The sequence below is a fragment of the Gymnogyps californianus genome, chromosome 9 (assembly GCF_018139145.2).
Source record: "Gymnogyps californianus isolate 813 chromosome 9, ASM1813914v2, whole genome shotgun sequence".
Classification (NCBI taxonomy): domain Eukaryota; kingdom Metazoa; phylum Chordata; class Aves; order Accipitriformes; family Cathartidae; genus Gymnogyps; species Gymnogyps californianus.
In genome coordinates, this window is record NC_059479.1 from 24,455,341 (window position 1) to 24,477,829 (window position 22,489).

The 22,489-nt window shown below is 65.0% G+C and overlaps 1 protein-coding gene across 1 annotated transcript in view; it reads right to left on the minus strand.

Moving 5' to 3' along the window:
• Positions 1-18,431: 18,431 nt before the first annotated feature.
• The window catches only part of UTP14A (UTP14A small subunit processome component), a 5,535-nt gene continuing 1,477 nt past the window's right edge, over positions 18,432-22,489 (minus strand). Inside the window, exons 2-10 of the mRNA XM_050902043.1 lie at positions 21,745-21,864; positions 21,568-21,662; positions 21,198-21,321; positions 21,029-21,106; positions 20,228-20,591; positions 19,683-20,062; positions 19,423-19,610; positions 19,251-19,350; positions 18,432-18,890 (exon numbers count right to left, since the gene is read on the minus strand). Of these exons, the coding sequence (XP_050758000.1) occupies positions 18,618-18,890; positions 19,251-19,350; positions 19,423-19,610; positions 19,683-20,062; positions 20,228-20,591; positions 21,029-21,106; positions 21,198-21,321; positions 21,568-21,662; positions 21,745-21,864 (1,722 nt within the window). The 3' untranslated portion in view covers positions 18,432-18,617. The remainder of the gene's footprint in view (positions 18,891-19,250; positions 19,351-19,422; positions 19,611-19,682; positions 20,063-20,227; positions 20,592-21,028; positions 21,107-21,197; positions 21,322-21,567; positions 21,663-21,744; positions 21,865-22,489) is intronic.

The following is a 22,489-nucleotide window of genomic DNA, read 5'->3' on the forward strand; positions in this document are numbered from 1 at the left end:
CCCTGAGAGTTTCACAGGGGCATCTTCACACACGTACGCATCCCTCGAAAGATTCCTCCACTTTTCTTCTCCCTCCAGAGGAACCTCCAGCACCAGGTAGTGAGCCGCAAGACAGAGCTTTACCCAAGGTGATGGTCTGTTAAAATGCTGACATCCCCAAGGCTTCGTATGACTTTCATAAACCAGCACATGGAGGGTTCAAGGGTGAAAGCCTCAAACAAGGAGGCAGCTGGGGGACCCTGGAGGGGAGCAGAGGTTTGCCAACAGTGTTGTCAGACAGTGCCGTCAAGTGATTATCCCCTCCCTCTGTCAGGAAGGTGCTGGTCTTCAGTGGAGTTACGGGTGGAAAACATGAGGAAATCCAGAGATTCGTGAGCATCCAAGACGCACCGTCGGCTGGGTGGAGCTTTCGAGGGAGAACGTTGCAGCCAATCGTGCAGCGCTGGGTGTTCAAGCATTAAGGCAGCTTTGCTGCTCAAGTCGTATCAGGGAAAAAGCAACGAAGGAAGAGAGGATCTACTGTGCTAACAAGTGGATTCGGTCGAACCAAGTAGGACTGACTGCAAAAGGCAGAGAGATGCTGTCTTGGTTCAGAGAAATACTAAACACCCGAAGGTAAAGCAGGCACAGAGCCACGGCAACACGCTCGGTGCAGCGGGTGAGAGTGGGAAGAAGCCGAAAGCGACATGTGATCCCAAATCTCTGTCGGTTGTCTTTTCCCTGACAGACTCCTGGCGACACAAGCTCTGAACGGGACAAGAAGCAGCTTGCACCATCCGTTTATGCTGAAACGAGCCGCGCAGGGATCTACCGGCCAGCAGCTCAAGGGATCGAGCCGTGGAATTGAATGACTCCTCTGAACGCAGCTGCTGCCGGGGATCCTCACCTCAGCCCAAACATGCCAGTGGGGATCCTCCAGAGAGAAAAGAAGGGCCAGGCACACAGGAGAAATCGGGGCAAGGCAGCTTGTTTGCAAAAAAGAAGCGACAGACCCGTCTGCACGTACGAGGGCACAAGCGAGCAAACAGACTACGCAAATCAGAGGTCAGGAGAAGAGGGGGAAACCTGCTAAAAGACACACACTGTAAGATGGAAGAAATACTATATAATGGAGGGGGAGCCGGGCAGACGCTAAGACAGGGTCATACCCAAAGAGAATGAGAGGTGGCTTGGAGCAGGAAGGGGAGGAGTCTTTCGATGCTTGGAGAGAAATGCAACATAAAGGAAATAGGGGAACAAACAATCTGCGGGGATTTCACCATCTTAGGCTAAACTGAAAGAAGGGGAGGAGAAAGGTTCTGCCCCTGAGCGCAGTGGCAGGACAGATGTTTCGGGAGAAATCAAAAGGGACCTTCTGTGCAACGGGGGAAGGGGATGCGTACGGCTGCACGACGTGGAACAGGAGTTGGAGATGAGCTGAAGCCTCAAACAAGCACAGATCAGGCGTGACCCAAGAATAGGTCTGGCAAGGGAAAAGTGATAACAGGGTGGTACCAGGACCTGGGAGAAACAGCGGTTTTGAGTACTCGAGTAAGAGCTGGTCAACAGAGGAGGCATGACAGCCATGAGAAGAGAGCCGGGAGGACATAGCAACAGAGATAGACACTGTTTCATGAATTCTTGGCCTCTATCCTCTACGGACGATGTGGGACACGTGCCAAAGACAGGCATTTCACAGGGAACGAAGGAGAACAGAAGAGAAAAAGAATCAAGATTTCAACTAAGAGAAGGAATAAAACGGGAGGAAAACAACAGACGTGGTCTCAAGCACAAAGCAGAGCGAAGAGCGAAAGAACAGCACCCTGAAGAAGGCGCACCAGGAAGTTTATTGAGAAGTGCAGGGATGAGCAGCCTCCCGATGCAACACCGAACCAGAAAGAGCAACTGCAGCCTGCCTGGGTCAAAACACGCTTTTAGTCGAGTCGACACAAGGAAACCGAGGAGATCTCTCGTCTACACTGGTGCAGCTTGAAGCGCCTTTAAACGGATGTAATTAAACTAGTAGGAACCCCTTGGAGAACACAACTAGGGCATGGTTTCACATGCCTGTCTTCGAGTAGAAGAAGCTGTCGAAGAAACTGTTGAAGCCCTTCTCTCCTCTCACCCCTTCAGTCGTGTCACCGAAACTGTGCAGTGTCCCGGTAAACTTGACCAGGGAGTTGATCTCTGTTTAAAACCTTTCCCCCCCCCACCCCCCGGCTGGACTGCTTTTAACCCATACTAGCTCCTAGAGCAGGTTCACCAAGAGGGAGAGAGGGCACAGCCTGGCACAGAATCTGCTTAATCCACTACGTCTGCCAAGGGAAGCGTACACGAAACCACAGTCTTATTTTGATTTAGCTAAATAGGTGCCCAGCCAATTCTAATTAACTCCAAACAAAACTAGTTTAGAACGAAATAGGAACATCAACACAGCATTTTGCGTGGAGAAGCTCATCGTGCGATATTAAAGCTCCTTCACCTCTCAGAACAAACTGTGCTGCAAGAACTGCGAACAAGAAAGGTGCCGAACGTGTTCACCTCCAACAAGCAGCCCTCGGAGAGATTTTCAACGAAACTAACGTGGTGAATTAAAAGCAAGGGGGTTTTTTGTTCATCAAGGCAAAACCTCTCATCGTTTTGCAAAAGGAGAGGGTGCTACTGTGCAAACCAGTCTCTTCCAGGCTCCAGAAAAAGCAAAGCAGAAGATGTTTTCCTTGTAGCAAAAGCATGCTTTTACTCAGGTTACCGATGACTTAGCTACACGTGGCAGTTCCCTTGGATTAAGTCAAGAAATTACCATCTCTTCTGAAACACCATCGTACAGCCGATGGAAACAAGTTTTCCTGAGATGAAGTTCTTCAGGAACGGATATTTTCTAATAATTATCTCGAGACAAAACCTCCTTCCACTAAAATCCCAACAGCGCCAAGACAACCGTCGTTTCAACGCAGGCCGAACTGAGGGTGGCAGGACAGGCTGCCGTTGCCTTCACCTACCAGCTCCCACGCAGCTGAAGAGAGTTAAGCCCACGTAATCTCCGTGCTGACCCCTGTTAAAATCCTGCCTGCTCCTCGGCTCTCAGGGTTCCTAACTCAAGTTGCCCGAGGTGAGGCTTCCTAATTAAGTTTTCCGCTGCAACGCTGCCCCTCACACTCGCACCTCCCACCCCAGCGTTAATGCGGCAGAGGGGTACAGGAGCTGCAAAGTAGATTTGCAAGCTATCCCGCTGAAAGCCAGCCTCCTTCCCTCCCCGCGCAAACAACAGTGATTCCTCAGCCGGATCAGTTCCCTGACCTGACTCAACACTCGGCTTCTCAAGCGCTTGCGTTGGCAAATACACAAAGCAACTCCTCTGGGCTGCTGCCTAACTTCCAGCTGCAGGTAGCAAAGAGTTTGGTTTTTTACTGGAGGGTTTGGTACTGTCGGTGTTTGCCCTAACAGATGTCACGTCTACGCTGCCACCTGGTCTAACCCACTTTCGTACCGCTTTGATCACGTCAACCAGAGCCACGATCTTCTACAGTCGTCCACCTCTACAGCAGCTGGGGTGGACCCAGAGCCACGGGTACAGAAAGGGGGCTTTTCCCTGTTCCTCGCAGAGACAACTTGTGCCAGCCGCTTCTTCACGGTGCAAACACATTCCGCTTTAGGATCGTGCTGCCTTGACCCCCCCCCAAGAAGCTTGTCATGTATTTTCCTGCTCTGTACATTTCCAAGTACTAAAACGACTCGGATCTCAAGACGCTTACCTTTCTTCTCCCCCATCCTGGCACCAGCACGTGAGCCTACGCACCAACACATCGCCACTGTCTCAGCTGCACCCTGCCTAGGCAGGCACGAGATGATGGGTGCTGAAACGTCAGCAGCCAGTCTCTTAAAACCTCCCAGCGCAAGGCTTCCCTCTGCCTGGGCTCTGGGCAGGCATCTCATCCCCCAACGCAGGTAGGATTGCACCGCGCAACGGCGTCGAGCGAAGGCCCGACGAGCGGCGACGTGCACCGTTGCCGGCAGCCGGGGTTCAGACGACGGCACAAGCTCCCCCGGGGCGAACAGCGGCTTCGCCTTTCCCCGCCGCACGAGCAGCAGCCACGGCGTGAGCCTCGCCAGGCCGAGGGCCAGCTCCGGACATCCCGCTGTGGGTCACGTCGGTAGGAACTTGGTGCGGCTCGACAGACAAAGCAACGCTCTCGGCTGGGGTCCGGTGCCTTTACGGACACGGTAAAACGCTGCCCGTCGGCGGTGCCTCCTTTCGCGCCAGCGGCGCTCTCGGCTGCTGCGTTAAGTGGGCCAGCGGCACAGAGGAAGGAAAGGGAGGCTTTCCAGCCTGAGGGTATCGAAAAGGAGAAAGCCCAACGCACCCCTCTGCAGCAAGAGATCGGGAGGACGCGGTCGCTCGCCTTTCCAAGGTGCCGTACGGCTCCTTTGGCCAGGGGGCACTGTGGAAGGCTGGGAGGGATGCACTTTGACCCTGGAAACACACCCGCAGGAGATGATACCTTTATAACGTTCATTCCCAGACAGCAGCGAAACCTCAAAGGCAAGTTTTTTTGCCCCGGATGGCTACAAAATATAAAACTAGGTCGGCTGCTGGAAACTCAAGCGGGACTCGCCGCTCAGAGCGCATCGCCTGCAACCCGGCTGCTTCGAGGAGAGGGAACGCAGCAACATAAGGCGGCACGTGCCCCTGCGGCTCCTCAGCGGGGCTCAGGTGGGCTAGAAGGAAACGGTCTGCATCGACAAGAACGGTCTCCTTCACTTGCGATAGTTTATCCACTTTGGCAATCTTCGTTGCCATTAGTAACACAGACAAGAAATTATATTTGTTTTTATATGTGATTGTCGGGCGCCCATGTGAGGTGCAGAGGTCCAAAGCGAGTGCCAATCCTGAGAGTTGCCTGAGATGCCTTAGCAGGGATTCAGCTCTGAGCATTGCTTCAGAAAACCCCTTTAAAGCAAACTGCTTGCAAAAAAATGAAGATTAAATAAAAAATTAAATTAAAAAAAATCGTGACGGTCCTCTCGCAGGACTCACGGCGGGCACGATACACAGCAAGGGAAAAATTTAAACAAGAAAACCGAAAAAAAAGGAGACAGTTTCTCTTATATTATGTTACCACTCACGCAGAGGTCAGAAACTGTAGCAGAATTGACCAGGAACAACCAGCGTGGAACAAAACCCAGCACTGACGGGCCAGGCCACCTCTGCTGCCCGTCGCTGCCGGAGCCGGTGCCAGGCGCAGGGTCCGGCCCGCGGCCCGCGCGGCAGCCCCGACCTCAGTTTGGGTTTCCCACTGGCCACGCAGCAGCCCCGACTGCTGCGGAGCTGAGCCAGGCTTTGCCTACACGCATTTGCTTAAGCTGATTTAAAGACACAGTAACACCGCAAGTAATTATAGATACTCAGCGCGATGAATTAGGAAACAAAAAAAAGAGAAAATCCATCCCCATCTAAAAAATAATTAAAAAAAAAAGTTTGCTGCACGTTCGGCAGTCCTTTAGTAATAAGTCCTAGCTCCCGGACGACTGGTCTCACTAAACCCTCGCTCGCTCGAGACAACCAGGCTGTCCCCACGAAAGCCCGCTGTCACCTATTTTTAAGGACTGAAAAACAGAGCCACTAAGGGCAGACAGCCTTAAAAAAACCTTGTACCTGAGAAGGCGCGCATCGTCCGAAATACTGCAACCGGAGCGCAGCCTCCCGTCCCCGGGAGACGAGCGGGCACGCCAGAGCCCAGGGATCCCAAGGGCAGTTTCCTTCCGAAGGCCAAACCACGCCAGAGTCTGGTCTCCGAAACCCTCCCAGAAACGCGTCTCCAGACCCCGGTGACAGCGACGGAGCCTGCGCCCTCGACGGGCACCACGCAGCCTCCAGTGCTGCGCTGGCACCGGGACCGGCTAAACCCGACGGCGACGAGAAAGGCAAGGTGGGGAAGGGAAGGCTGATGCAGGCATGGCAAAAAAGATGCAGACAAGCCGCAAAGGGCGCGGGATGCGCCGGCCCTTCCCTCGCGCAGATCCCCCCTAACTCCGGTGACAAGGGCGAGGGTGCTGGAGAGCGGATGCTCTGCAAGGAGGAGAAACTTGCTTCCTCTTTATTTGAGCCTGGAAGACCTTTCCCCAGCGCTTTTCTGAACCGGCTTCACCCCACGCTCGGACGAAGGTACCGATGCCGCTCACCGGGGAGCCAGCAATAAACCTCCCGAGTACCGACGCTCCATCGAAGGAGTTTTGGTTTCCTCCCCGGCGAGGGCGGCAGGAAGCACCTCCTCCTCCTGCCCGGTCCCGCCGCTGCCCCACCATCACCCTGGGCACGGTCGGGGGGCCCGGCCGCCCCCACGACGAGCTCGGGGAGGGGGGGGGGGGGGCGGCGCAGGAGCGGCACCGCCCCGGCCCGAACCCAGCCTCACGCCCCGGGGCTGGCACCGCCGGGGGGGGGGGGGGGGGGGGGGGGGGATTCCCCTGTCCGAGCCCCCTCCCCGCGGCACGTCCCGCTCCCCGAGCCCCGGCCCCCGAGCCCCGCGGGGGCGCGGCACGGCCCACGGCCCCACGCCGCGGCCGGGCAGGGCCCTCCCCCCGGGACACGCCGGCCCCCGCGGCCGCTCCGGGGGCTTCGCCCCGGCGCTCCGCAGCCCTGCCGGGGGCCAGGCCCCGCGGCGGCTCCCGCAGCCCCCGGCCCCGGTGCCCACCCCGGCTCAACAGTTGCCCCCGGGGCCGCTCCCCAACGGTGCGCGGCGCCGCCGCCGCCGCTCGTCCCGCAGCCCCGGTGGCCGCGGCCGGGCCCCCGCGCTGCCGCACCGGGGCAGCCCCGAACATGGAGGTGGCGGCGGCGGCGGCCGCGCTGCCCCCGGGGAGGGCTCTTCCGCCATCGCCCGGCGCCCGGCCGGCCGGCACCCGGAGCTGCTGCCGGCGCGGCCGGCCCCGGGCACGGCGGCCGCCGGGGCAGGCTCGGGCCACGCCGCCAAACTCCGCGAGCGCCCGGCGCCGCCGTCCCGCCGCTGGCGGCCGCCGCCCCGGGAGCGCAGCGCTCCGGCGGCCGCCCCGCCCCGCCGCGGCGCCCCGGGACCCCCCGCGCCGCCCCGGGAGCGGCAGGTGCCGCCGGTGCCGGTGCCGGAGCCGCCGCGCGAGGCAGGGCAGCGGCACGCCGCGCCGTCGCGGGGCAGGGAGCGGAGCTCGCCGCCGCCGCCCGCCCGTTGCCCCCGGCCCGGCGCTGTCAGTGCCCGTCGTCCCCGCCCGCGGCCCCGCCGCTGTCCCGCCGCAGGACGCTGCCCACACACCCCCCCCCCCCTCCACTGCCCCCCCCCACCCCCCCCCGCCGCCACCCCCGGGGGTGTCCCGGGACCGTTTCCATGGAGACCCCGTCCAGCCGGGCGGGGGGTCGGGCCGCCCGCTCCCGTCCGCCTCCTCCCCCCCCTCCCCGCCCCGCCGCCCGCCCCGGCGGTGGGTGCGGGGCCGCGCGGGCCCGGGGTGCCCGGGCAGCGGGGGCCGGGCGTCCGGTGCGGGGCGGCGGGGCGGAGAGGGGCGGGTACGCACCTGCTTCCCGAGCCGGTCGGGCGGCGGGGGGGCAACGGGCCGAGGCGGGGCCCCCCTGCCCGAGGCGGCGGGTCGGACACTGGGCGCTGCGAGCGGCGGTTCGGCGGCGGCGGCGGCGGAGACACTGGCAGCGGCAGCCGGAGTGTGAGGGCGAGAGCGAGCCGCCGCCGCGGGGGCTGACGGGAGCTGTAGTCCGGTAGCCGCCGGCCGGCCGGTAGCCGCGCCGCCCCGAGGACTGCGGCTCCCGGCGTGCCGTGCGGCCAGCCCTGCCCGCGCGGGGGGGCTGCGCGGAGCCAGCCGAGTCCGGAGAGGGAACGGGCGGGGAGGGAGGGAGGGGGCTCCGCGCCCGGCACAGCCCGCGGGAGGGGCGCGGGGGGGGGGGGGGAGGCCGATCCCGCCCGGGGAGGGGCCGCACCGCTCCGCGCTCCGCGGACGGCACCCCCGGGGCGGCGCGGCACGGCACGGCGCGGCACGGCACGGCGCGGGGGGAGCCCCACGCACGCACACACACACACAGAGACACACACACACGCCGCGCACACACGCCCGACCCCGCGCCGGGGCACCGGCGCCCGCACCGGGGAGCGGCGCTTGCTCCGCACCGGGGGGAGGAGGAGGATGGAGGAGGAGGAGGAGGAGGAGGCGGTGGCGGGGGCGGGCGCTCGCTCGCTCGCTCGCTCCACGCCCGGGCAGCGGCTGGGCGCCCGGTAGCGGGCAGCGCTGGACGGGCAGCGCCGGCAGCAAGCGCGGCGCCCGCAGCCCCGGTGCCCGCCGCCGGGCGCGGCCGTGGCGGGGGGGGGGGTGGTGCCCCCAGGGCGCAGCCCGGCCGAGCCGGGACGGCGGAGCGGGCGCGGAGCCGCCTGCCCGGCCGAGGTGGGCGCGGGGCCCCCGCCCCGGCGGCGATGGCGCTGGGTGTCCGTCCCCCCGTCCGTTCCCTCCTCCCCCCCCCCCCCCCGGGCCCGGTGCCCCACCGGGCGGGCAGCGCTGCGGGGCGGGGGCGGCCCCGGGCGGGGTCGAGGCGCCTCCCCCGCGCCATGCGGGGCACCGAGCGGCACGGCACGGCGCGGCGGCTGGAAGTTTCTCACCGGCCCCCGCCCGCGGCACCCGGGGCCCGCAGGCCCGGCGGCCGCCGCACACACCACCCCCCCCTCACGGTGCCCGGCGCGGGGCGGCCCCGGGGGTGCCCGGCCGCGCCCCCGGCCTGCTCCGGCCCGGCCGCCTCTCCGGGCCCGCCCCGCACCGCACCGCCCCGGCGACTGACAGCCTCGCCCGGCCCGGGGCTGCGCCGCTCCCGGCCCCCGCACGGGCCTCGGGGACCGGCGGCCCCGCAGCGCCCTGGCGCGGCCCCGTTCCGCGGGCACCCGCTGCCTGGCCCCGGCCCCGGCCCCGGCCCTGCCACGCCGCCCTGGGCCGTGCCCCGGCTGCCCGGCCCTGCCCGGGCCCTGCGCAGGCACCGCCCCGCTGCCCTCTCCTCTGCCCCGCTGCCAGACACGGGCAGCCCTGCCTGCGCCCGGCCTCTCCCCCGGCCCCTCGCCCCGGCCTTCCCCTCCGCTCCGGCCCCGCCGCCCCATCGACGCCTCCGGCCTGCCGGCTCCCTCCCCGGCCCCCCGTGCACCGGCAGACCCGGCTGCCTCCGCGACCTTTCGCTGCCGCCCGCCGTGGCGGGGGGGGGGGGGTTACCGGGGGGGGGGGGGGGCTCCCCGTTTCTGCGCAATATCCTTGAATCCTGCCCCCCCCCCCCCCCCCGAGCCCGCGGGGCGCAACCGGGCGAGGCAGGACCCGTCCTGCCGGGGACGAGCGGGCAGGGGGGGCGGCGGGGTCGCGGTGGCCCCCGCACGGGGCCGGGGGGGGAGGCAAGCGGCAGCACCGCGCTCCGGGGGGCCGGCACCGGCACCGGCACCGGCGGCGGGCGAGGGGCCGGGGGCTGCACTGGGAATGCGGGACCGAGATGGGGCAGCGGCATGGGGCAGCTGGCCCCCGGCGGGGCTGCGGGGTGCTGGGGCGTCGGGCTGGGTTTGGACTGGGACGGTGCTGCTCCGGCACCGCAGCCCCCCCCGCCCCGAGCCCATCGGGAGTGCTGGAGGGGCCGGCCGGGTCCCCTCCCCGTGCCCGTGGGGGTCCGTGCTGCTCCAGACCCCTGCAGTGTGGTGCTGCTCCGGGGCGCGTGTCTGGGACCCGCTGTTCTGCTCCGGTGCCCGTGTTTTCTCCCCCGGATTTGGCCTGTCCGATGGCAAAGTCTCCTGTCAGCTCGGCGCGGGTGATGTCCAGGGCCCTCCAAGAGGTGGGCTTATCCCACGGGGCACAGGCGACTGTGGTGTCCCCCCACATCTAGGGTGGCACCCGCACCCTGGTGTCATCTGCTGCTGCCGGGAGCGTCCTCCGCAGCCTCAGCACCGAACCTCTCCTCTGCCTGAGAAGGGGGAAAAATTATCTTACAAAGGGATTGAGCTCTTTTCTTTCTTTTTTTGCTGGAAAGGCCGCAACAGCCTCGGGCCGGAGGCGGCGCGTTGCCCCTTTGGGGGTGCGGGCATGCTCTGGGAGCGGTTCGGGGCGCGGGGCCGCAGGCAGGATGGTGCTGAGCATGCAGGGCGTGCGGGTTGGGGTGAGGTTTGGCAACTGCAGGCAGCGCTGCAGAGGGTACCAGGGTGACATGCGAGGGGCTGGCAGCACTAGGGGAACGCGGAGAGCAAGGGCTAAGCCGAGGAAGGCCGGGAGGGAGGAAACTCTTCCTCCAGAGGGGAGTTGCTTGATTTCTTCTCCATTATATCCGTACCTTCTCCTACCTGTTGCCTCCGGCCAGGCTGTGGGCAGAGAAGATGCTCGAAGAGGCGTTTCAGAGGCTGGGCAGGTGGTTAGGAAGCTGGGCTGGCACAGCCTGCAACAGGCGCACGACCGGCCCCGGGTTTTATAAGGACCTACCTTATTTGCATCCTGGTGCAGTTAAAAACAGCCAGTTTGAGTAACGGCCTCATCCTGCAGCTGGCCTCCCCCCGTCCCTGCAGGAATTGCACTCAGGGGTGCATGGTGCCGGCCGGGAGGGCTCTGCATCCCGCCATCGCATCCTCTGACACCACTCTGCTCCTTCCTGGTTTAATCAGAGCCTACTAACGCTTTAACGTCTTCAGGATGGGATAATTTGCACCCAGGGGCTTTAAAAGGTGGTGCTGAAAAATTCTGTGGCTCTCCTGTGAGTGTGCCGGGGAAACAGGGCAGTCTGGGGAATAAGGAGCATCCCTCATCGGGGAGTGTGGTTAATCGCACACTGGTCATGGAGTAACTTGCAGAAAGGCCAACGGGAATTATCTATCAGCATGCACTGCAAAAATATGATTGGGAACACTCACCGGTAATTCCTCCACAGGAAAGAGCCAGGCTGCCTGCTGCGGGTGGAGCTGGCGGCTCGTTGGAACTCGCCTCCCTCTCAGGGACACATCTCCCCGGAGCCCGCCCGGCCGCCGGCAGCGCGGGAAGTGGCGGGCAGCCCTGGGCTGCTGCCTCGCCTCGCCTCGGCGTGTCCTCCGCGCTGCCTGCCCGGGCAGCAGGACTCCTGCCGAACTCCGCAGGTCCGATGGCACCCAAGTGCTCCCCGAGTGCTCGGGGTGGTCCCCAGACCGAAGGGGCTGTGTGTCCTCTGCCCGCTGCGGTCCCCTGAGCCATCGGGGCTCGAGCGCTCGGCTCTGACCTGGCCTGCAGCCGATGTTGCTGCTGCTTTTGTTATTCCTGCTTCATTTTGTTTCTTTTCTTTATTTATTTCGCCCCTTCCCTCTGGATTTTGGGCAGGATCTGCATTACTCCCCCCTCCCTGAAACAGAAACGCGTTGGCTAACGCACCCAGCCAAGCACCGGCCGTGGCAACGCCGCTGGTGCCCGGCGCCCTCTGCTTGCTGCCAGGCCGCGGGTGGGGAGACCTCAAACCTTTCTCGGGACCCTTTGGGTCTCTCTGCCCGTCCCCGAGCAGCTCTCTGCCTCTCCAGCCGTAGGCCAGGAGGTGCAAACGGATGTCTCGGGTTCAGCGGGGCATCTCGGAGCCTTCTCCTCCTGCAAGGGTGGTGGCCGCTGGCGGTGGTGAGGACGGCTTGTGGCTCCTGGCGCCAGGAGAAGAGTGATGGGGGTGATACCTCGTCCTTGCTGTGACGCCACGTCCAGCTGCCCACACCACGGGCGTCTTGTCACCAGGCTGGTCCTGCATTGGACATCCCAGCTTCAGAGCTGGGGCATCGCTGGGAAGATGGAGTTGCGGCCGAGGAACCAGCCCGGAGGCCAGGGAAGGGGTTTCCCGTTAGGACAGCCAGGGCGTCCGGTGCCACAGGGTCTGGTGGTCTCTCTCTAGATTCCTTGGGGCTTTTTCTTCTGCTCTGAAGAAGGAGCCTCTGTGCTGCTCCATCCATGGTGGACAGACAGCTCGCCTGGGCTTTACTGGCCTGGTAACACCGATGAGAGGCATCAGCTCTAACTACAGACCTTGTCTTCCTCCTTTCCACGGGCCATCCCCACTCTGACGACAAACGCTTTTGCAGCACGTTTGAAGGTGCAGCTAAAAGATGACAACTTTGTCGGAGCAGCTGCCTTCTCCTCCTGCCTGCTCGCGCCTGGGGGACAGAGAAGAGCGGGCAGGAAGGCCACAAGTCCTGCTGGGGATGCGACGGGCCAGGCTGCTGCCCGCCGTTGTGCTGTGCGGCCCCTCTTCCCCCAGCTCCCCAAAGGCGCTCGCAGCAGGGACTAAGCAGGGACGTGTGATGGAGTCCCACCTCCTGCGTGAGAAACCGAATCCCTTCGTTACGAGCTCGCAGGTTGACATTTTGAACCCGGCCACCGGGGCCAAAACAATGCTGCTTCTGCGTTGGGAAGGCGGTTTCATGGCTTGAGGCTTTGGGTTGCTTCACCTTGGACCTTCCGTGGGCTCCACGGGGAGCTCGGGGCTGGCCTCTTCCTCCCCACATGCTCCAGAGGGCTTTTTTGGGACTGGCCCCCGTGCTGGCTGGAGAAGCGTGGAGAAATGAGGCATCGCCTCCGGTGAGCGGTGCAGCCGGGAGTCAGCAGTCAATACGCTGCCTCTGCTGCCCTCCTCCGCAGCATCCCCAGGAGAAGCCCTGGGCTGGGAGGACACCGCTGATGGGTCAGGATTTGGGATCACGGGGATATGGTGGGGAGGAACCGTGCTGTGCCTGGGAGCCGAGGGAAGAGCTGGCAGCTTGGGCAAGAGCAGGCAGGGCGAAGTGATGGAGCGGAGAAGGATGCAGTGGGTGAGCAGAGCTTGGGGTGCCTGGGGAGCCCCAGAAAACAGGCGAGGAGCCCTGCCGGGCTGGCAGGGGCGGGAGGGGTGCCCGCAGAGAGCCCTGGCTCCGCTCCAGCCCCTTTCCGAGGACCGTGCGGCAGGAGGCTCCGGAGAGTGGCTTGCTGCGGGCAGAGCTGGGCCTGCCCCTGCTCCCCTGCTGCCCCAGGGCTGCCGCATCGGATCCCCGGCTCCGTTATTGTCCGTCCTCCAGCCCTGAGCCCCCCAGGTCCAGCTTCGGGAGCCGCCGATTTGTAACCGGAGACAAAGAGAGCCGGTCTTCGACCGCAACGCACGCTGCGTCTGACAGCCCGTGCCTGGAGACGCTGAAAGCGCTGCTAGCAGCCCCGGGGATGGCCGGGCAGCATGGGGGCCTGCGGCCCCCCAGGAGCTGAGGGCCGGAGTGGCCACCGATGCCTAGCCACCGGCATCACCCCCCCGGCTCCCGGTCGCAGCTCCCCACGGCTGAGCCACAGGGATTGAGGGCAGCCACGCTCCGCACGGGGATGCGGGGAGGATCCGGCTGCTGCCGCTCGTGAGCGGGGAAGCCCCTGCGGAGGCTCGGGGCCGGCCTTGGCTCCGGTCAGGACGCGGGCGGCCGGAGGAAGGCCGGGCAGGGAGCGGAGGCGGCGGCGAGCGGGGAGCGCAGAGGGGGCCGAGGCAGGGAGGGGCGGCGTGAGCTGAAGCGGCCCCGCGTCTGCTGCAGGCACGGAGCGGGCACGAGTGTGTCCCAGCGGCGCTTCCGCGCTCCTTGCTCCTCGTCCTTGCGGCCGGAGCTCGCTTTTAATCAGGGTTTCGCTGCGTGGGGAACGAATGACTGCGACCTCTGCGGTAGCTGCCTTTAAACGAAGGCTGCTTTTGTAGCGCCGGCCAGGGTACACGTACCACGCAGCCGCCTGCCATGAGGGCGCCTGTCTGAACAGCCTCCGCTCACCCCCCCGGCTTTGCCTCAAACCTGCCCCTTCGGGGACCCTCATTTCCCCCCCCCAGGAGGTTTTTGGTGCTGCGGCTCTGCCGGAGCCCGGCCAGGCATCCCCCAGCTCCGGGATGCTGCTGGTTCAGGGCTTTGGCTACCCAGTTTCCCCCCAGGTGCGGGGGTCCAGCATGGTGCCCCGCTCCCTGCCCGGTAGCCCTGACATCCCTCCCTGGCCCCGATGTGCCCAGCACATTGCTGTGGGAGTTGCAGGGTGGCAGCTGGGACAAAGTCATCAGGGGGATACGGGGACTTTCCCCCTCTGCTCCCCAGGCAGCTGGGGACAGACAGGGACCCGTCACCTCCGGGAGACCCAGAACGTGACGTTACAGCACGACCCAAGTGACCGGGTCCCCACCCCGGATGGGTGACAAGGCTGGCAGCTGCTCCAGCCCCAGCGACTGTTCAAAGCCGGCAGCTGCCTGCGTCCCAGCACCCGTCACCGAACTCAGGGTGAGAAGCGGTTGGGTGCCACCGCCTGCTGCCCGGGGAGCCGCCGCGGGCCCTGGCCACCCTTCTCTGCAGGAATGGCCCCGCTGCGGGTGCGAGGGTCCCAGCTACAGCATCTCGGTGGAAATCTCTTGCTCAGGTTGTGCCGTGCTGGATACGGCATCTCCATGGAAACCCTCCCGCTCAGGCTGTGCGGGCTCGGGAGATGCCATCTCCACGGAAACGCGGCTGCGGCGGCTGTGCAGGCCGGGATGCGCTGGCCGGGCACCGGGTGCCCACAGCAGGAGGGTTGGGGGTGCCCGGGGCACCCCTGGCTGCGGGGTGGTGGAGGAGAGCCGGACCCACCTCTGAGGCTGAAAGGGGTCGGGGGAGCAGGGGACGGAGCACAGGCCACCCCTGTCCCCGGCACGGGGGCAGGAGGGACAGGGAAATTGGGGGGAGCGCTCCCGTCCCTACAATACCAACGCAAAATCTGCCTCCCCTGCCCCATTCTCTCCACGCTGTGCCAAGCAGAGCCTCCCGCCTCCGTCGGGTTTTGGTGGGGGCTCACCCCCTCTCCCACCCCGGGGCTCAGTCAGGCCCATTCGGAGGACGACCATTTCCTACGCCACGGGGGCCGGAGGCATTCAGGGACACGGAAATCCCCCGATCCCAGTGAGCAAGGGTGCCGAACCCCCTGACAGGCGGGGGGGCCCCGTGACGGCCCCGGTGCTCGCACTCACGTCCCGCAGCATGGGAAGCCGGAGGGCTGAGATTTCACCCTCAGAAATAGCCCAGACAAAATATTTTACAGGTTATTTATAGCCTGCATTAAAAAAAATAAAAACAAAAAACCAACCACCAAAAGCCTTTTATTTGTTGATTTTAAATCTGCCTTTTACGTTCATTCAGCTCCCGCTGGTCTCCCAGGATGGCGAGTGCAGGAGCCCGGCTGCACCAGCAGCTCCCCGGCAGCTGGAGCAAGCCCTTGGGCTCGGGCATCGGCTCTCCCCGGACGGATCCCTGCCCCGGGGCAGCTCGGGGCGAGGCGGGGGGACACCAGCGGCGGCTGTACCGCTTCCTTGGCACGGCACCCAGCCTGGGCACGCCACACCGGGAGAGGCACAGCCCCACTGCAGCGCTGCCCGTCCCTGCCCCGCTGCCTGTGACTGCTGCCAGCTCCCCCCTGGGCCGAGCACCCACGGGTGCCGGGCCAGGCTGGGCAGCCCAGGCCGGGAGCTGCTCCCGCTCACGGCCGGGATTAGCCACCGCTCCCTGCTGGCACCGGGAGCAGCTCGGCCGCCCTCGCCGAGGCTCCCGGCTCTGTAAGCCCAGCTTTGACGTAGCCCGGAAAGTAGGCCAGTAAGAGCAAACTGCAGCCGCTCACAGCTCTCTCGAGGGACGCGGCGCTCGTGCAGCCAGGGGAAGGCGTGCGCACTCGCACCGCGGCTCCCCGGGGGTTACCGCGTGGCCGAGGAGGCGGCCAGCGGGGAGCGGGGGGGGGGTTTCCTCCCAGCACCGGAGCTCCTGGTACCCACCGACTCACACCTTGTGCGGCAGCCGGAGGCTGGCCCCGCTGCCGCCGCCGCCGCACCGGGAGGGGAGCCAGGCTGGAGCACGCCACGGGAAGGGCAAGGATCAGGCTGGGAAAGTCCCCGCGGGGAGCCCGTCCCCAGCCCATGGCAGCACCTGCTGCGTGCCGGGGCCCCGTGGGGCTCGCCGGCTCGTTTCCGCCCCACCGGCAAGCGACAGCCCCCCTGCAAGGGGCTCCCCCCAGCCGCGGCTCCTCTCCCCCCCCTCTCCCCGCTGCCCTGGGAGCTGCCAGCGGGCATCCCCGGCATCCCCCTTTCCTACAGCGGTCTGCAGGCCTGGAATTGGTTTTTAATTAAAAAAAACCCCAAGCGCTGACATTCCTGTGCCCAGCAAATTTATTTCTGCGGGGAAGTCGGAGGGACAACCCTTGCTCTTGATGGGGGAGCGCAGCAGCTCCGGAGGAGCCTGTGCCGGCATGGGCGAGCTGGCGCAGCAGCCCGGAGGGGCCGGCACGGCAGCACCGGTGGCCCCGCGTCATCCGGGTCCCTCCTCTAACTTATCCCCAGCTGCTCACGCTGATGCTTTCTGCGTTTATTTTTGGAGGATCTCTGGACAGTGGAAGCCCCAGTTCAAGCCCAGTCCAGCCCAACGCTGCCCTTCCTCACCGGATGAGGCACATCCAGCTCTGTGGCTTGAAGCTGTCGCCTCTCAACGCTGGCTGAGCATCAGCCACGCTCACGCTGCAGGACCCACCAGCCAAAATTCAGCAAGAGGCAGCCTCCGGATCAAGGGGCCACGTGTCGGCAGGTCCCGCTCGCTGCTTTAGGTGGTCCCAGCTTGTGACAAGCCGTAAACCCACCTGCTCCGCCAAGCCCTGCGCTGGTTTCAGACCTGGCGGCCTCAGTCCTCCGCAGGATCCGCACCCCAGGAAGGGACCACCCTGGTGCCATCGTCGCCCCAGCCCCGGCGGGGAAGCATCGCTCCCGCTCTGGGGCAGCTGAGGATGTCAAACAGCAGGACACCGCTCTGAAGACCCTGCTCTGAGCCCAAAGCCGGCTCTGCTCGGACCAGCGTTGGGCCTCGATGCCTCCCGAGACCCTTCCCAGCCCAGGTACTCTTTGAGCATCCCAGGGCCGGGAGCTGGAGGAGGTGGTCTGGGTCCCGGGACGGTCCATCACGCCCAGCCCGGCACCATCCTGGGGCTGGGAAGGAGGAAGGCAGAGCCCTGGGTCGGGGCAGGGGGCCCGGCCGGGGCAGACGAGGGAAGAACCCTGCGGCGAGGGACAGGGACAACGGTGCCACAGGGATCTGGCTGGCCCCAGCAAACCGGGGCCGCAGGGGAGCCCGGGGCTGGCTGCGGGCAGGTGGAGGTGCAGGCAGAGGGGCTGCGCACGCCCCACGCCGGGCACTGCCTTCCCCTGGCTCCGGGGCACTTCGGCTTTTACTGCAACAAACAAGAAATTCCCCTTACCCCCCCAGCGACATCCCCGGGGGCCGGGGGCGAAGGTTTCCCACGGCTTTTGGGGCAGGCAGGGCGGAGGGAAGCTGGGCTCCGAGCTGGGGCCACCAGCCCAGCGAGGGGCTCTCCAGCGGCACGGCACGGAAATGCTCTCCGCTTCCTTTCCCTTTTTTTTTTTCTTCTTCTTTTTTTTTTTTTCTTCAGCCCGAGGTAAATTCATGCAACGCAGCCACGGCCCCGTCCGCAGGCGAGCGCCACCTGAACTGCCCCGGGGTGCTGCTGCGCAGGGCCAGCGACACCCGTGCCGGGTCCCTGGCAAGGTCACAGTGCAAGCAGCACCCAACCCCGCATCCCAGGCGGAGCTGACGCCCACCTCTCCCCCCACCCCGGGAAGAGTGCCAGCACCCAGAGCACAAGAGCCCTGCGTGGTTTTGGGGGGGGGGAATCGGGCCCCAGCCCCACAGGACAACCCACCCTTCCCCGGTATGACCCAGCTGCAGGGGAGAAGGGTGACCCAGGGACCCCGCCTGGCTGCTTCCCCAGGCAGGCTGCAGTGCCAACGTGGGAGGCCTTGTCCCTGGCACAAGGGCCGCGTCTCCCGGGAACAGCACCAGCTCCAGCTCCTTCGCTCGGGCTGGGGAGTGTTTCTCCGGCCAGTGTGAGCGCAGCACACGTGGGCCGAGAGGCCTGGAGGGCTCCCTGCCCGCTCCCGTTTCACCGTAAGGCTCCGGCACATCCCTGCGGTAGCGCTGGATGCACCAAGCACCCTGCTGTCACCCTCTGCGGGGTGGGCTGGGCTCAGGGTGGCTGCGCCGGGGGGGGGGGGGGGGGGGGGGGGGCAGAGCCAGCTCCCAGGGCGCGCAGAACGGCAGCACCACCTTACAGACCCGTTTTCCAGCTCATCGGAGTTGTGAGAGCCGGGCAGAAGTTACTTCGGAGCTGCTGGCGGACGCGAGGAGCGGTGCCCCGTGGCCAGGCTCAGCGCAGCAGGGCTATGAGAAAGCCCCTTTAGCCAAGATTAAAAGAAATAAATATATACGTTATATTATATATCTATATCTATAAAAAAAAAAAGGGGGTATGAAGGACAAAACCGCAGGGCAGGTGAAGCCCAGCCCCGAGGGAGCGCCGGCGGCTGCTCCACCCCCTCGCCGCGCTCCCAGCCCCAAGCGGCACCTCCCGGGCCCGACCCGCCGCGAGCCGTTCACGTTACAGCAGGCCGCGGCGAGCCGGCGTGCCCCGCGCGGGGCCCCAAGGACAGGCAGGAGGGCAGCAGCTGTCCCGGCCCCGGGGCGCTGCGAGGGCAGCCAGGCAGACGGCACAGACCAGGCAGCCCGGGAGTTTTATTGCTCCGGTAGAAGGTACTGGACAGAACCGGGAGCCTCTGCCGGTTCCTTCGCCGGCTCCAGTCCGAGCACCGGAGGGACGCGGGCACGGAGCTATCGCGCTCTCTTGCGCGGGCGGCGAAAGGGCCGCTCTTGCTGCTTGGGCGCAATTTCTAGCGCCGGCTTGGCTCCGCTGCCGGCGGCGGCGGCCACGTCGGGGACGTCCTCGGCAGAGATGGGCTGGATGATGTGGCCCGCTCGGGTAACGACGCGGGGGGCGGTCAGCTTCTGGAAGGCACGCTGCGTGTTCCACGTGGGGCCCACGGGCGTCCGGATGCTCTGCTCAAACTGCTGGTGCCTCTCAAAGGGGAAGGGCAGCTCGCTGACCTGCGGGGAAACAGCGCAGCGGGGTAATTCCCCCAGCGACCCGGCCCGGCACCCCGGGGGCCGCGCTCATCCCACGCTGCCGCCGATTCCCACTCGCACTGTGCTTCCAGTCCCCTGCCCCGCCGACCCCCTCGCTCCATCCCCTCTTCTAGCAGATCCCAGGAATGCTGGCAGAGGAAGCAGTCCTGTAAATTCCTCCTCCCTCCATCACCCTGCTGGCCGCCGGGTTGTCAAAGCTGGAAACTAAGGGGCCGGGCAGGGATTCAGGACGTTGTGGGAATGGGTGACAGGAAGGTTCTGGGCCAGCCTGGGTGCTGGAGCACTCGCTGCTGCCGTTCACGGAGGCCGGGCGTCACGCACCTGATGTGCTGCCGCGTGGATGTTGCGCTTCTCGCTCATGATGACGTGGGGCAAGTGCTGGTCCTTCCGGGGAGGCGCCGGGGGCGGCTTGAGCAGGAACCTGCCGGGCAAGCGAGACGTCAGGGCCCGGTGCCGGGCTGGGGCACGTTGCCACAGCTCTTCCGCAGCTTACCGTTTTATTTTCTTGGTGCTGGGCTTCAGTCCCGTGCCTCCCCACTCGCCCCAGCCCGGCAGCACCAGGTTGACCGGCTGCGGCTTCGCGGCCTGCTCTGCCTTGCGCTTCTCCCGGCGGAAGTCAGCGACCACGTCGTCCCCGGCAAAGGCCTCGGTGATCACCCCTCTTTGGTCGATGCCACCCTCCTGTGGAGAGAAGGGTCAGTCCCCCGCAGCCAAGCCCGCCCTGGGACCAAGGGGCAGGCCCGTCCTGCTCACCTCCTCCTCCACGACCACCGGCAGGCTGGGGCACTGAACCTCCTGGGACTTCCCCGCCAGCACAGCCTGCAGGCTGATGATCTTCTTCTTGGCTGGTGGTTTCTTGGCACGCCCGTCCCCAGCTCTGCCTTCTTCCTGCTGCCGCACTCGCTCCTCTGCTCTCGCGGCCGCCGGCTTCTCCTGCTCTTCCACACGCTCCTCTGAGGCCAGAGCCTCAACGTCCTCCATCGTCCGCACCCGGCCCAGCTGCTCCGACAGCAGGATCTCCTCCTGGGCCTGGGGAGGCTGCTCGATCCCCAGGCTCGCCGGCTCCTCGGCGCAGACGGGGGGGACGGGGCTGTCCCCCGGCAGCTCAGAAACCGCCTCCGTCTCATCAGCACCTACGCATCGAGGTGACAGGCGAGAAGCAGCCACCCAGGAGCAGGGAGGGAGAGAGCAGGACAGCTGTGTGAAACCGGGCAGAAAACAGCCCCCCCGACCCCCTTTCCTGTGCCCAACGCCGCAGCACGCCAGACCCGCGCTGCCTGGGGCTGCGAGCTCCTCACCTCGTCCCTCAGGGCTCCCTGCCCGCTGCTGCCGCGCGTGCCGTTTCTGCGCAAAGTCGTGTAGCAGAGCTTCCTCCTCCGACATCTCCTCCTCCTCCTCCTCCACCTCCTCCTTGCTCTCCACAGCACCAGGCACCGCAACGTCTCCAAGACCCTCCTGCACCTCAGGCTCCTCGGCCGGGCCGCTGGGCTTGCCCAGCATCCAGGGATTAGCTCCGCTGGCAGCCGCAGGGATGGTGGGGACGGTCACGGAGGTGAGGTCCTCCTCAGGCACGTCACCTGGCTCTTCCTCCGGCAGCTCCACGCGCACCTTCTGCGTCAACTCCTTGTTCCTGGCCAGCTGCTCCTGCATGGCTTTGCGGGCCTGGGAGGGGACCGAGATGTTTCTAACGCAGGCCAGAAGCAACATGCCCGCCTTCCTTGCCCCACCTCAGCTGTCTGCCCCTTCCCCAACCAGCACTGGAGACCTTCTTGCGGCCTTTCGCTATATAAAGGGGGCTTATCAGAACGACTTTATACCAAGGTCTGTAGCGACAGGACAAGGGGCAACTGCTTTAAACTGAAAGAGGGCAGGTTTAGGTTAGATATAAAGAAGAAACGTTTTACAATGAGGGCGGTGAGGCACCGGAACAGGTTGCCCAGAGAAGCTGTGGATGCCTCATCCCTGGAAGTGTTCAGGGTCAGGTTGGACGGGGCTTTGAGCGACCTGGTCTAGTGGAAGATGACCCTGCCCGTGGCAGGAGGGTTGGACTAGATGGCCTTTGAAGGTCCCTCCCAACCCAAACCCTTCTGTAATCTCACCTCCAGGTCATACTTAGCCATAACGGCCCTGGAGCGGGCCCATTTCCCCTTGTTCTGGTGCTTAAGACTCATCCGCTCCTGGGGGGAAGAGGAAGAGAGAAGCATCAGAAAGAGCACCCTCACGAGCGGGGACTTCCCGAGGGGTGGGGGAGAAGTGCAAAAGCAGCACCTGCATCCTGAGCTGCTCCAGCTCCTCCAGCCTGGCCAAGGCGGCCTCAGGGTCCGACTTATGCAGCAGCTCAAACTCCTTTAAGGCCTTGCGTCTCTTGCTTTTTTTCAGCACGCGATGGTACCTGCAGCGCAAGGGTGGAGAGCACCAGTGAGCGAGACCTGACGGTGCTGGGGAGGCCTTTGGGAACGCAGCACTGGTTTGGGCAGGAGGCTGCCCGGTACGGCGCAGATCCCGGGAAGGACGGGGGCCGCTCTGCCTTCCTCCGTGTTTTGGTCGTACCCACGCACCGGGCAGGGTCGGCTCCAGCGCCAAGGCCAGGACCCAGCCCTCTCCCACCGCACCGAGCCCAGCAACGGCAGAGCCTTACTTCTTGCTCTTGATCTTCTTCTCTCGCCGAGCCTTGGCTTCGTAGTAGGACTGCACGACCCGAGCCTTCTGCAGCTCTGCCCGCCGCTGCCGGGCCTGCCAGGGAGCGCAGAGTGAGGGCAAGCGCCGAGGAAGAGGCTGCCAGAGCCAGGGCACGGCGGAGGGGGAAAGCACTCACCTCCTCCAAGCTCATTGCCTGCAGCGAGGCTGTCTCCTCCGGTGTCAGGAGTGGGTCTGCGATGGGCTGCTGCGTCTTGTGGAGCAGTCCAAAGATCTCCTGCTCCAGGGGAGTTCGGGCCTGTCGGGACAGAACGGACACAGCAAGACCGTGATGAGAAAAGAAGAACTGCAAGAGCCAACGCTCCCCGGGACGTCCCCATCCTTCCTGGTGCCCCTGAGCAGGTCCACGGGAGGGCCCAGAGAAGCGTGCCCCCCTCCTCCTGGGGGCTGGGGTCACAGCCCGGCTCACGGGTCCCACACAACAGCCCGAGGCTCGCTACGGGCCTGCCTCGGTGCCCTCCCAGCAGTCACACCAGGCTAGAGTGGGCAGAATTCCTCTCAGGGTAGAGAAAGGGGCTCGCGGCCGACAGGCAGTGCTGACCGGGTAGCACCGGACGACAAGCACGCAGCAGAAGTTCCAGGCCACACGACACCACGTCCCGCCGAAACGGAAAGGGACCTTTGGGCGGATCGGGGTGAGCGCCGGGTACGTCGGGAGCTCGGCAGGGGCTGCCTCTCACCTGAGCATCTGCACGGCTGGGAGAGCTCTCAGGGGTGACAGCGACTCTCCTGCCAGCAGCACAACCCCCACGGGAACTCGCATTCAAAAGCAAAAGCGTCCTTCTTTCATAATGAAGATTTACAGATGTGCATGCTTTGGCAAGCCAAAGGCCCCCTCTGCCTCAGCACAAGTGGCCAAGGGC